This window comes from Rhamphochromis longiceps, linkage group LG7 (assembly GCF_057381845.1).
Source record: "Rhamphochromis longiceps isolate RC_006_pf linkage group LG7, R_longiceps_female_GT1.1, whole genome shotgun sequence".
In the NCBI taxonomy this organism is placed as follows: domain Eukaryota; kingdom Metazoa; phylum Chordata; class Actinopteri; order Cichliformes; family Cichlidae; genus Rhamphochromis; species Rhamphochromis longiceps.
The window spans coordinates 19,895,623-19,910,028 of record NC_140563.1 but is presented as its reverse complement, the minus strand read 5'-3'; the positions used below and the strand labels follow the sequence as shown (position 1 = coordinate 19,910,028).

The 14,406-nt window shown below is 40.6% G+C and overlaps 1 protein-coding gene across 9 annotated transcripts in view; it reads right to left on the bottom strand.

Annotated features, from left to right (window-relative positions):
• Window positions 1–5,671: 5,671 nt before the first annotated feature.
• LOC146665209 (alanine and arginine rich domain containing protein) overlaps window positions 5,672–14,406 on the bottom strand; it is a 29,615-nt gene continuing 20,880 nt past the window's right edge. For 7 of the 9 annotated variants that reach the window (XM_085412752.1, XM_085412759.1, XM_085412756.1 and 4 more), the window contains 16 exons: window positions 14,072–14,218; window positions 13,488–13,950; window positions 12,703–13,208; window positions 12,431–12,583; window positions 12,130–12,305; window positions 11,848–11,941; window positions 11,714–11,740; window positions 11,232–11,309; window positions 10,934–11,068; window positions 10,730–10,842; window positions 10,122–10,263; window positions 9,695–9,985; window positions 9,138–9,373; window positions 8,763–8,994; window positions 6,451–6,496; window positions 5,672–6,346 (listed from right to left, as the gene is read on the bottom strand). In XM_085412752.1, the coding sequence (XP_085268878.1) occupies window positions 6,219–6,346; window positions 6,451–6,496; window positions 8,763–8,994; window positions 9,138–9,373; window positions 9,695–9,985; window positions 10,122–10,263; window positions 10,730–10,842; window positions 10,934–11,068; window positions 11,232–11,309; window positions 11,714–11,740; window positions 11,848–11,941; window positions 12,130–12,305; window positions 12,431–12,583; window positions 12,703–13,208; window positions 13,488–13,950; window positions 14,072–14,218 (2,967 nt within the window). In that variant the 3' untranslated portion in view covers window positions 5,672–6,218. Of the gene's footprint in view, window positions 6,347–6,450; window positions 6,497–8,297; window positions 8,367–8,762; window positions 8,995–9,137; window positions 9,374–9,694; window positions 9,986–10,121; window positions 10,264–10,729; window positions 10,843–10,933; window positions 11,069–11,231; window positions 11,310–11,713; window positions 11,741–11,847; window positions 11,942–12,129; window positions 12,306–12,430; window positions 12,584–12,702; window positions 13,209–13,487; window positions 13,951–14,071; window positions 14,219–14,406 lie in introns of those variants that run through there. The other 2 variants (XM_085412755.1, XM_085412757.1) reach the window with 2 other exon arrangements.

Genomic DNA, 14,406 nt, shown 5'->3' with positions numbered 1-14,406 from the left:
TCAGCGGCAGAAAACCCCTTCTGTCAGCTAAGAGCAATAAACTAAGGGTGCAAATCACAAGAGCTCATCAAATTCTACAATAGAAGAGAGTGGACAATGTAAAAGTATTGCCTGGTCTGGTGAGTGTTAATATGGATCAAAATCTCTAAGGAATGTTTCAAACACCTTATTGAATCTGCATGTTGTAGAATTAAGCCAAGGGAGATGGGTCCAACTAGTCCAGCCGGGTAGTCGGAAGCTGTGGCTAATAAAGTGTCCAGTAACAAGTAAACTAATGAAGCTCATGCGCAAGTTCAGATAGATCTATGGCCTCACATTTGTCCGCTCCCAGGTGCTGTCAGCTTAATCTAAGCTTATCACTTCCACTTTCCCACACTGTCAAACTGTTTGTGTCATCACTGGTCTAGTCCAATCAACTTCTCCCTAGGTTAATAGCACTTAAATATAGTCCATCTCTTTGGTAATATGTCAAACTACTGCTATGCATCTCACTTCACTGCAAGCCTACTGATTTAAAAAAAAAAAAACTGACTAGCTTAGTTATTTATCTTGAGTGGTTTGTGCACAACAGATTACAACATTAGAATTTATTACAAAAAACCTTCAAGGCCTTTCCTCAGTTAGCCAGCAGAAAACAGTGGGGAACACAATAATCTAATAATGTGATTCCTACTACACAAATGGTCTCTTTTTCATAAACACAAACTGCACAAAAAGACTCACACTGCACTGTGCGCAAACAGAGTATTCAAGATTCAGGCTTTATTCCACAGAAATGCTTTTTGTTTGTACATGAAGTTCCATTTAATGACGTTGACCCAGCAAGACCCTGAATGAGAGGGGTCTATCTCTTTGCAAGGTTTCTAATGTTAAAAGATTGCAGGCTTGACTTCTCCCTGAAAAGCTCTGTGCAGCTGAGGAACGGGGCGACGCAAAAATTGTCAGCTCTTTCTTGGCTCCCTTTTCATATTTGTCATATGAAGCACTTAGAACATAAAAGGATGCTTATTGTCTCCAGATCTCTAAAGATCTAAGCAGGCTCTTTTAAAGTGGTAGTACGAGATGACAGCAGAGAGGCAAAGTAAACAGCCAAAAATAAAACAAAGTGGCGATAAAGACAACGCTGTCAATCTGTCCGGGCGAGCCAAGAGGCTCATTTAAATCATGTTAGAGCAAGTAAATCGCATTTAAGTATCTCTTTTGCCCACAGCACATTTGGATTCTGTTCGTGACAAGAAACAGTGGTGACGTCTAATTTAGAGCATGGCGAGTACACAGCATCAGATAAACACCCTGGCTTGTTCCACTTGTCCCCCTTGATTTGTTATACCCTTTACCCACAGCTGATGCCTCCCTCCACACAGAAACCGCTCATATTGTCAGATTGCCGCATACGTTGGGCTTCTGCCACACAGAAACAAAGTGTTGAGAATGGATCTATGCAGAGTGCCATGAACCGCTGGTCAAATTATCTGTTACTGTGAATTGTCAATTAACAGAAGCAAAAAAAAGGTACAAAGTTCAAGAAGATCTACAATGTGGAAGCTACTCCTCCACATCGAAAGGAGCCAGTCGAGGTGGTTCAGGCATCTGACGATCTGACGACCTGGCCTCGGATAAGTGGAAGAAAAAGGATGGATGGATGAATTGTCATCCACTCTTAAAGTTGGACATACTTAATTTAAAATCTTTATTGTGGAAAATACTTCTAAACCCCCCTACAGAAAACATAAATTAATAATTAAACAACATAACACTTACTTGAGACCTTACTTTTTTGTTAGAGGAGCAAACATATTCATTATGAGTGTCATGTTTTCATTTGCTTCGCAATCAAAGTTTCTGAGATGTTATTCGCACATTCCAACCGTAGCGGTGTGTTTATAAATAGATTGGCCTGTTTAGTTGACAACCTCGTCACGCGCTGGAGGCTCGAGGTTTCAAACCGACACCTTGTTTTTCTTAACAGTTGTTGGACTGGCAGCCTGAGATAACAAGACTGGGCATCACAGATGGAAGATGACCCAGTGTGGAGCAGTTTGTTTTAATCCTGAGTCGCTATTCAAAAACAAGTCTTTCAACACTTCCTTTAAAATAAAATAAAAAATCTGAATCTGTCTGTTTGTATTCTCTCACCTGCCTCCAAAGCTTCATGACAATGGTTGTAACCTCCTCAATCATTGTGGTTCCTGTGTAGTGTTTGCTGTGGAGTCTATTGTGAAAAAATGGGAAATAATAACACTTAATAGTCTGTCAGATGTGCCCGTCTGCTGTAAAGGAAACAAAAATAAATGTAACGAGATTTGAATATCTAACATTTGATGCTGACGCAGAGAGGATAGATCAAAGGGAAGAGAGACGTGCCATAGGGGGGCAATCATAAACACATTTTCTCATTTTAATAAGTGAGGGAAATTGTTTCTAAACCGGCGCATACCATCACTCCCATGCGCTCGGAGTGTGAGAGGCAGGAGAGCAGTGAATTAAATCAAAACATAGCTAATGAGGGTTGGGTTTAAAATAGATAGGTATAAGGAATTGATGACAAGCGGTATTATTATTTTGGATGTAACATACATGAAATTTAAACATGTTGAAGAAATAAAAAAACAATTAAATACACAGTTTAAGTACACACACACACACACACACACACACAAATATATATTTAGAAAAACCCAAATTTAGGCTTATTTTATGGTTTTGGTGATAAGTAATATTGTTATATTAAATGTTAACATTAAAGGTAAGTTTATCAGTATATTTGAATATTATTTATCTTTGCTGGTCAATTTGATGGATTTTGAGGGTTTAAAAAAAAAAAAAATATATATATATATATACATATATACATACATACATATATATATACATACATATACATATATATACATATACATATATATACATATACATATACATATACATACATATACATACATATATATATATATATATATATATATATATATATATATATATATATATATATATATATATATATATATATATATATATATATATATAACACCCAGCACGCCCCTGCGGGCGGTTTATCCTTCAAGCTCGGGTCCTCTACCAGAGGCCTGGGAGCTTGAGGGTCCTGCGCAGTATCTTAGCTGTTCCCAGGACTGCGCTCTTCTGGACAGAGATCTCCGATGTTATTCCCGGGATCTGCTGGAGCCACTCGCCTAGCTTGGGAGTCACCGCACCTAGTGCTCCGATTACCACGGGGACCACCGTTACCTTCACCCTCCACATCCTCTCGAGCTCTTCTCTGAGCCCTTGGTATTTCTCCAGCTTCTCGTGTTCCTTCTTCCTGATATTGCTGTCATTCGGAACCGCTACATCGATCACTACGGCCGTCTTCTTCTGTTTGTCTACCACCACTATGTCCGGTTGGTTAGCCACCACCATTTTGTCCGTCTGTATCTGGAAGTCCCACAGGATCTTAGCTCGGTCATTCTCCACCACCCTTGGGGGCATCTCCCATTTTGACCTCGGGACTTCCAGGTTATACTCGGCACAGATGTTCCTGTACACTATGCCGGCCACTTGGTTATGGCGTTCCATGTATGCCTTGCCTGCTAGCATCTTGCACCCTGCTGTTATGTGCTGGATTGTCTCTGGGGCATCTTTACACAGCCTGCACCTGGGGTCTTGCCTGGTGTGATAGACCCCAGCCTCTATGGATCTTGTACTCAGAGCTTGTTCTTGTGCTGCCATGATTAGTGCCTCTGTGCTGTCTTTCAGTCCAGCTTTGTCCAGCCACTGGTAGGATTTCTGGATATCAGCCACCTCCTCTATCTGCCGGTGGTACATACCGTGCAGGGGCCTGTCCTTCCATGATGGTTCCTCGTCTCCCTCCTCTTTCTTGGGTTTCTGCTGCCTGAGGTATTCACTGAGCACTCGGTCAGTTGGGGCCATCTTCCCCTTGTCTCATCCTGGACTGTGGTGCTGACACTCACCAGTCCCCGGCCCCCTTCCTTCCGCTTAGCGTACAGCCTCAGGGTGCTGGACTTGGGGTGAAACCCTCCATGCATGGTCAGGAGCTTTCTTGTCTTTATGTCAGTGGCTTCTATCTCCTCCTTTGGCCAGCCTATTACCCCAGCAGGGTACCTGATCACGGGCAGGGCGTATGTGTTGATGGCCCGGATCTTGTTCTTACCATTCAGCTGACTCCTCAGGACTTGCCTGACCCTCTGCAGGTACTTGGTGGTTGCAGCCTCTCTAGTGGCCTCTTCATGGTTCCCATTTGCCTGCGGGTACTTGTAACTGTCCTCTATGTCTGCAATGTTGCCTTCTGGTAGTTCAATCCCCTCAGTTCTGACTACCTTCCCTCTCTTTGTTACCATCCGACTACACTTCTCCAGTCCGAACGACATTCCAATGTCATTGCTGTATAGCCTGGTAGTGTGGATCAGTGAATCGATGTCTCGTTCACTCTTGGCATACAGCTTGATGTCATCCATGTACAGGAGGTGGCTGACAACTGCTCCGTTCCATAGTCGGTATCCGTAGCCAGTCTTGTTAATGATCTCACTGAGGGGGTTCAGTATAACCTAGAAGTCCCCAGGTCAAAATGGGAGATGCCCCCAAGGGTGGTGGAGAATGACCGAGCTAAGATCCTGTGGGACTTCCAGATACAGACGGACAAAATGGTGGTGGCTAACCAACCGGACATAGTGGTGGTAGACAAACAGAAGAAGACGGCCGTAGTGATCGATGTAGCGGTTCCGAATGACAGCAATATCAGGAAGAAGGAACACGAGAAGCTGGAGAAATACCAAGGGCTCAGAGAAGAGCTCGAGAGGATGTGGAGGGTGAAGGTAACGGTGGTCCCCGTGGTAATCGGAGCACTAGGTGCGGTGACTCCCAAGCTAGGCGAGTGGCTCCAGCAGATCCCGGGAATAACATCGGAGATCTCTGTCCAGAAGAGCGCAGTCCTGGGAACAGCTAAGATACTGCGCAGGACCCTCAAGCTCCCAGGCCTCTGGTAGAGGACCCGAGCTTGAAGGATAAACCGCCCGCAGGGGCGTGCTGGGTGTTTTTTTTTTATATATATATATATATATATATATATATATATATATATATATACACACACACACACACACACACACACACATATATATACACACACACACACACATATATACACATATATACATACACACACATATATATATATATACACACACATACATATACATATATATACATACATATATATATATATATATATATGCACACACACGTACGTTGTGGACAACAATCATATTGCATTCCTGTTTTACCCAAACAAACCACCACTGAAAATACGTGTATTCGTTGGAATACACCTATTTTCTAAAGGTGAATTGTTGCATCACTGGATTAAAACTAGCTGCACAACATATTTATAAAATAAAATTATAATAAATATTTGCACTCACTGAATGCAGACACTGTAAAAAAATACTATAACAGCATCTACCCAAAAAGCTAAAATATTATCAGTTCAGAATCATAAGCAAAGAAAATGATTTGCAATACTGCTTAAGGGTCTGACAGCATTTGAATGAAATGATTCATAACACTGTAAATTGGGAGGATTTTTAATTATAGTTCACAAAAATACTACACAGTTGCTCCAATTACAAAATATTACGTGAACATCTTTAGACAGAATATGATCTCTATACATTAGTTATTCCATCTTTGTTACAACATATACAAGTAATGGGAAAAAGCTTACTCTTAGTGACTTTTAAAAACAAGCCAACAAAAAGCTGAAGCGCAGTGACCCTGTTTCTATAGCCGGAGAGTATTCCAGCTCGTCTTGTTCAAGTATATAGTGTTCATTAAAAAAAAGAAAAAGAATAAATAAAATAAACACAGCACTAAAATAAAAGAGATATTGCACCATTTGATGGCATGTACCAAAAATGTAATATCATGGCAAATATCTTAATCATGCTTACAAGCACATTTGTAAATACACACGTATGAATGCCAAAATATGCACAAACAAAATAAAAACTAAACTGTGTTTCAAATACTTTTCATGCTTTGAGATATATAAATCTTATCACATATATGACTCGTCCTTTGATCCTGAGGTGTTAAGTGCAATGTGCAGTATTTATGTTTCTATAAAAGAGGACTGAGAGGAGATTTACAACATTCAGGTGTTTTTATTGGCTGAAAGATGGTGTCTGATTGAAACGAGATGACGGTCAGATCATACTGTTCTTCTTCAGTACCTCCAAGTACTGTTGCGTTGCTCTGCTAACTGGGTCCAACTCCCTTCTGGGAGATCCCACAGGTGACATACGGGCGGAGGCAACATCCAGCTCTGCTGTGGCTGAGGACCAAAGACAGATCACAGTTACATCTACATGCAGGTTCTGGTTCATAAGAGACAATGCCACTGTGCTTTTGTCATCTCTCTAGTTTCACAGCGCTCACCATTGTTTAATTCCTTTGTTATGCTTCTATCCAACTCACTCTGCATCTGAAAAAAGAGAAAGCTGTAGTTAGAAAATAAATATGGTCTTAACATTAAGTATTAAGACATTTTAAGAAGCAGCAGACACATGAATAACATTTTGCACAATGATTCAATATTACAAACATTAAATAGTGGAAAAACACTGCAAGAAAGTCAGTACACGTAAATGAAACACAGCAGAACATGCCAACCATGCAAGCTGCACCTTCAGCCGCAGTCACACAGCTGATCCTCTAACACATAGGTGTCAAACTCTGGCCCGCGGGCCAAATTTGGCCCGCAGCCTAATTACATTTGGCCCGCAAAGCCATACCAAATTACTATTAGAGCTGGCCTACTGGTATTATACAGCTAATATATATATATCGTTTAGTATTAAGCTTTGCTTGTTCCATATTCAGTTTTTCAGCAAAACCTGTTTGAGTCCATAAGAAAAGATTCATTCCTATATCTAGATCTTCAATAAATATTAATGTTAGCCCGCGACTTTGTTCTAGTTTTGAATTTTGGCCCACTGTGTATTTGAGTTTGACACCCCTGCTCTAACATCTCAAAGCTGTTGGAGAGCAAACATTTTCCCCATGGTGGCCACTAACTGTTGTCTGTGCCTGTGTGACTGGTGCTTTAAGTGCAGTGCTGTGTAATAATATTGATATCAATGATACAAAGAGTGAATTATAAATTTAAACAACTCATTTTTGTTAATTAAATGAAGCTTTTTGGCTACTTTTTTGTAGCCAAAAAGCCAAAAGCACATAAAACCTTTAAGGACTCGTATCCATACTTCGTATAAATTAAAAAAAAAAAAAAAAGACTGATGTAGCTTTTGTGACGCCAACCACTGGATTCTCAACATGATTGTTTCTGTTGACATCCTTTTTGCAAAAAACGAATGTGATGAGGAGGGAGGGAACTGAGAAACGGCACGCTATCGCCATCTTGTAGCCTTTAGATAGAATTTAAGGCACTTCTTAATTGGCTTAATTTTTCTGACCCAGAAGCTACATCTTTGTTTTATACTGACCAGGGTTGGATATATGCTGGTAATATTTATGCCTGTCCTACCTCCTCAGAATGCAAATACAATTGTTAGTGTGTTGTTGTGTCAGACAACAAATTGGTACATCTTATAGTGACTGATTATTCATTTGATCATGATCTTTATGATTCTTTGTATCTTAATCGGCTGTTTCTGTCCTTTATCACATGCTTGGAATAAGGTGCTGTATGATAAATACAGATCATTTGGGTTTCAAAGCAAAATATACTCATATAATATTATACGAGTATGAAACAAAGAGCCACATTATCTCTAATCTACTAAACAAATAAAGAGCAAAGAGAAAGTCCACTGAAAGCAAAGACGTTTAAGATGTCTGCTGGCATACTGACTTACTACAGTCACAGCTCACAGGTAAAATTAAACGATTTCTATGATTTTTTTTTTTTTTGTAATTTTTTTCTTCACATTTTTGAAACCCCAACACATTTTTATATTTAAGCATTTACCCTGGTAATATTTTTTGTTTTATTATTTTAATGCTATAAAAAATACTTACATTTGACATAACATATTTTATATTAAGGTATTTATAAATACCTTAATTTTCCTTTACCTTTCCAAATAACCCATAACTGGGTAAGGGACAGAGACATTCATGGAGAAATCTCAGTGGATTTGATTTTTTTTTTTTAATCAATTTTCCCTGTGCTGATCCCAAACATTGTTTGCTAGGAAAAAGAACCATAGTAATCCCATAAGCAAGATAGAGGAAAACAGTAGCCAACTGGACTGAGCTAAACACATCTACACACCTTATTATGAGTCTGGTTGAAGAGAGGAGAGGTGAGAGACAGACTTTTGAGCTAGAAGCTAAAACAGTGAGAAATAAAAGAAGATTAGATGTAAAGTACTTTAATAGTAGCTAGAGACAGAAATTGTGCAAGAGGAGGAAAAGAACAGAAAAGAGGAGAAAAGAAAAAAAATAAAATAGCTTTAGATCTATAGGAATGTTTTCTCTCAATCTAAAATACTTGAGATAAAACACCTAAACAGCCAGAGATGTTCTCTGCAGTTATGACAACATAACAACACACTAACATGGGAAAAAGCAACATTTCTGAATGCCGGTAGTTACAAAATAACACCATGGATGCCATGACTATGAAAATGAATTGGCTCAATATAGATAACTAGTCTACAGAAAAAAAACAATTCCCTGCAATCGTCATGAGTGAGTGAGCGCGCACATTAATGATTAATGCAGACCTTGGCTAAGTAGTCCTCCACCCTGCTGTTCTGTCCCTCAGCCACAGGGTTGAGGAGAGAGAATCCCAGACCAAGATTCCTGTTGAGGGGCCCAAGTGAGGCTCCATAGTTGGCTGGTGAAGCCAAAGAGCTAAAGTCAAGCGATGGCGCTCCAAGGCTGCCATTTGTGATCAGTGACCTGCTGCGCTCATTGAGCAACTTGGAATTGGCTTCTGCAAGCCGACTGTTGGCCCTGCGGATGGAAAACAACAAATTCAAACTCCCTGCATGATCACACCAGCTGACTGCATCTACTGATTTTATGACATATTCAGCTTTAGACACAAGCACTGATTTTGAAAGTATCACATGGAACATCTGGTAAGATTTTCTGACCTCTCTAATTTAGCAGCCAGAGACTTGCGTAGGTGCAGTTCTTCTGTATATAGTTGGCGGAATCTCTCAAGCTCTGTGCGTGTGGACTCGCGTTGGTTAACGCTCTCCTGCTGGGAAGTGCGGGCCCGGCCCAATTCCCCCTCCAGCTCCCGGATTCGCTGCTCCAGCTGAGAGCGCAGGCTAGCTTCATTGGCAGCTTTAATCTGGTCGAGAGCTTCCTGTGATGCAGCCTGGGACTGGAACAAAAACATAAACAAATATTATAAATCAGATCTCTAGGCCATGTATTTTTACTTTTTTAAATTAAATATTGGATTAAATAATATATATTAAATAATAACTATATCATTCTTTATTTGCATAGAGTTTCACTTTTTATGGAAACTGGATACAATGGACAGGCATATAGTAATCACAGAAACCATGTACATATGTCATTCACACACCAGCTACATTATCATTATCACTCATTCTAATTGTATTATGCTCATTTTTAAAATGTATTTATTTTAAGTTTTTGTATTTGTGTTCCCGTTGTGCATGCTGTAGCTTGGTACCTGGAGGAACAGGTTAACCTGCTCCAGCTTCTGTTGTACTTCTTGCCGAGCCCTTTCCTCTGCATCGCGCCGGTACTGCTCCACGTGGCTCTGCTCAACCTGAGCAGTCTCCATTCGGCGTCTTAGGCCCAGTACCTCTTCCTCCAACTGCCTCTTACTCCTCTCAAGCAAATCATTACTGTGGCTCATGCTCTTCAAGGAAGACACCTGATCCTTGAGCTCCTCGTTCACCTTCTCTAGCTGTCTGCGAAGAGATGCTTCCTTCTCCAACTGCACCTGCAAATCGTCCACCTGAGGATAGAGGCCAATGTTTGACAGCTGATGTATAAAGCTACATGTAGGAGACTGACACTAGAGCCATAGCACGTTCTGTAAGATATTGGGTAATACTGGAAAGGTTTAAATCTGCTGTGTCAGATGGACAAACCCTGTCTTTCATTCGCCCCAAGTGCCCCTCAGTGTGTCTGCCCAGATCCATCCGCATGCTGCTCATAGGAGAGCCAAACTCAGCACCACCAGCGTCTTGATCGCGCACTCTCTTTTTTGCAGTCTTCAATAAGGTTCGCAGCCTTAAATCCATAAACACAAAGTCAATTTCACATAGAGAAATAAAGACAAAGCATTTATCAAAACAAACCAATCCAATGATCTGACCTAAAACTGAAAATGACTGCAAACATCAATTAAAGCATAAACTTCATTAGTAAGTCATTTAAGTTGTGATTTTCTTTTTTTAAAATCAGGCCAGTTATCATACAACAAAGTTAAGGTAACTGTATCCCACAAAAAACAGATGTTTAATACAAACTCAAATACAAATCATAAATCATCAGTTAAAGAGAAAGTCTTGTTATAAACATACATTTTGTCTGGGAATTAAAAAAAAGCACATCCTTACTCCGAATACAGACACTGGTGCACCACAGTCACAAAAGCAAGGAAAGGCTGCAATCTACTGGATCCTAGGTGTACCTAAACAGCACAATAAGGCACTGCCAAAGGTAAGGAGGGCACGAGGAGAAAGTTAGGGGTCACCTGTACATTTCTTTTTGAAGCTCCGTGTTTCTTTTTATCTCCTGATCCAGACGAGTATCAACAGCTTTCTTCTGCTCTGCTATTTTCTTGGCTTTCTTCTTTTCGATCTCCATCTGCAACACAAACAACAGCCAGATAACTCACGAGTCCTAGATCTCAGTTTTCATAACATTAGGCTGTGTACAGAGGTGTAAGCTTGCTGGCCTGGCTGTTCAGTTCTCCTTTTTCCTTTTCAAGTTCTGCCAATCGAACTCCCAACTTAGAGCGACCCTTTAGCTCCTCCTCCCACAAGGCCCGAGAGTCCTGGGCTGTGTGAGAGAGCAAGCTCTGCTTCTGGACCTGAAGAAATAAAAAAGACAAAAAAATATATATCTATTAAACAGGAAATCTGTAGATGGGAGCTCCTGTACGTACGTACGTATATAAAGATTTTAAAAGAGGACTAGAGTAAGAAATTGAAAACAACTGTTTTAATAGTGAGGAAACAGAATATGCCACCAACCTCTCTATTCAGTTGGTCTTCCAAGGTCATCTTACTGCTTTGGAGGTTCGTAACCATGTCCTCCAAGTGACTTCGAACCTACAGAAATGAAAAAAAGCTTCTTAAATGGACACTAATGATGGATTTTGGTTTTCTGGTGACACTGTTACACTTTTCTTCATCATTTTGGAAAGGAGAAAACTAAAGGAAGTAACATGCACCATGCAACCCAAGAATACACAGAGTGGAAAACCCCACACACCGAGTAAAGTGAGAACATTTTGCATTAGCATTTGTTTTTCAGACAACAAGAAAAACTCAACAAAACCAAATATATTTCTTCTCTATTTGCTTATTTTTGGATTCCTGGTGTAGCAGGAATCCTCATTAAGCACCAAAAAACTTCATCCAAATACAATCTGATTTCATTACTTATATTATTTTGGAAAGTATAAAATGTGATCCCACACAAGAAAAGCTAAGTCTACATCCACAATACCAACCCCTCCTCCAGGTGAGCAGCCAGATAGCTGGAAAAAGATTGCAAACCTTAAAATACAATAATGATCCACTGCAAAAACTAGTAGATATGGCAAATTATGAACACCCTGTGTGTGTCAGGACTTTGACTACTCACCGCGGCAGCTTCCTGAGCTCCTTTCTGCAGTGCATCAATTTTGTTGGACTGTTGCTTCGCAGCAGCTTCTAGTCTGGCATTCTCAATCTCCAGCCTGACATGACATAAAAGATATGGCTGAAGATGCTTCTATCAGACAGAATTAAATTATAATATATATTTATTTATGTGTGATAAGGTTGGCTTGTTCTATAATACCAACTATGTTATATTTAATGTTTGCATGTGTGATATCTACTGAAAACTCAAATGTATATCTGGATAAGATGTGTTGGTAAGTACCTCTGCACAGCATCCTCCAGCTGTTTGATCGTGGTGTCAGAAGCAGCTGAGGTAGACAGCGCCTCCTGGAGTTTCTGAGCAGCAGTTGAGAGTTCCTTTTCCCTTTCTTCCAAACTGCTCTTCAGGCTGTTAATACGTCTCTCTGCCTGTACATACTCATCCTCACTTTCCTCCAGCTGCATGACAGAAACCGCATCCACATTATCAGCATCACCACACCATTGCCCTATACCCTAAAAATATAGATAATAAACCATCTAATTTAAGTCAAAGTTGAGTTGGCCTCATTTCCCACTAATACCTTTCCTTTGAGTCTGTCCAGGTCTTTGAGCAGCCGAGTCTTCTCTTCCTCCAGGTCATTGCGATAGCGCGTGTTGACCTCCAGAGAGGCTTCGCTCATTGACAACTTTTTGAGTGAGTCGGCGAGTTCCTGCTGCAGCTGCCTCAGACTAGTCTGTGCACGCAGAATTCAGAGAAAGGGAGGTTTTGAAGAGATGCTTTAATTGATATGTGGAAGAAAGGCTAAAAGTGGTTCTGGAGAAGGAGTAAGGTCTTTCTTATTCTCAATCTTACCTCTCTTTCATTCTTGTCTTCCTCCAACTTGTAGACCTGATCGTGGAGATCCACCGCCTTACTGGCGAGCTCCTTATTTCTGTCCTCCAGTAACTGTACCCTCTCTTCACAGTCAGAGCGCAGCTTGGACAAAATGTCACTGAAGCGCTCTTGGGCATCTGTCACAGCACGCTCCTTTGCAGCACCTTTGTTTTGGGCCTCTTCTAGCTGTTGTCTTAGTAACATGGCTTCGCTCTGCGTTTGAACTAGCCGCTCTTGTGTAGCCTCTTGACGTGCTTTGTTACAGCTGACCTCCTCCCTGTGAGTCTGCAGAGCCTTTTCTAGCTCCTTGACACGAGCGACTGCCTGGTCCTTTTCCCGCTGTAGCACTTCCAGCAGTACGCCCTTCTCCGTCAGCTGCATGGTGGTACGATGAACTTCATTTTCCATGCTGTTTGATTGGGACTCTGCCTTGGCCAACTTCTGGGACAGGCTACTGACTTCCTCACGCTGACTGGCTGATTCACCTTTAGGAATAAATGCAAGAGACAAATTCAAAATACCATGTGAGTGAATCCTCTTACTGGTGTAGATTAATTGAAACAGCTGTCTCTAAATAAAACCTGACATATTCATATTCTGCTATTGCAAATGGGTGTGCCATAAGAGTGGTTCACATGGTTCTAGGAACAGAATGAGTCTGACAGAAAGCATAAAATACTTGCCTAGTTGACTAAATGTGTGTTTTTAAAAAAAATCTAATTTATAAAATTCTGTTGCTTGGTGATATTGATGGTCTAACTAACCAGTGAATCTGTCTTTGAGACGCTGAAGTTCCTCTTTCTCCCGGAGCAGAGCCTTCTCAGTTTCTGACTTAGATGCGAGACAAAGCTCGGCATCCTTTACAGCTGCAGCCAGACGAGCACGACTCAATTCAACCTCCTCCTCCAGTTTTTCGCGAATCTGACGTTCGTTTTCCAGACGGGACGTTGTTATTGCCAGTTCAGATTTAAGGGTTGTAACCTGGTTTTTGCAGTTGAACACAACTTGGGCCATGGTTTCATTGTTAAGCTGGGATTCCCGTCGTACCTCTTCAAGCTCTTCTTTCAGTATCTCCCTCGCCTCTATAAGATGGCTCTCGTTCAGACTGCTTTGAGTCTGCAAACGCTCAAAGTCTGTCCTCAGGAGGGTGAGCTGCTCCTGTAAGGAAGCGGTCTGCTGCAGTAACTCTCGCTCCCTGTCACTGGCTTCAGTGAGCTGAGATAAGACCTGTGGACGTCAGGATTTCCAAATGTATTAAACATTGAAATTTTTTTTAAATCCTTAAGACATTTAAACTAAATTTTCAAAACCTAAAGGCAACAAAAAAAGGTTCTAAAATGATGATTACTTCACTGCTTTTGATCATGTTTCTTTTGTTTTCCTCCTCTATCTCTTGGTTCTTCCTCAGATGGCTGCTCAGAAGATTCTCCTGAAGGGCGCGTGCACTGCGCTCCTGAGCCAGCAGTCTCTGCGTCTCATTGTGGGCCTGTTCAAGCTAGACAGGTGACGTGTCAGACAATAAATAAATACACCAATAATGTAAAATACTGAAAGTCATTATTACATCAACATTAATTTAAAAAAAAAAAATGTTATTAATTAGTATTAAAAATAATACCATGCCAATTACATAATCATTTGAAAATAAAAGTAGATCTGAAACAAAACTAAAACAAAAGAAAT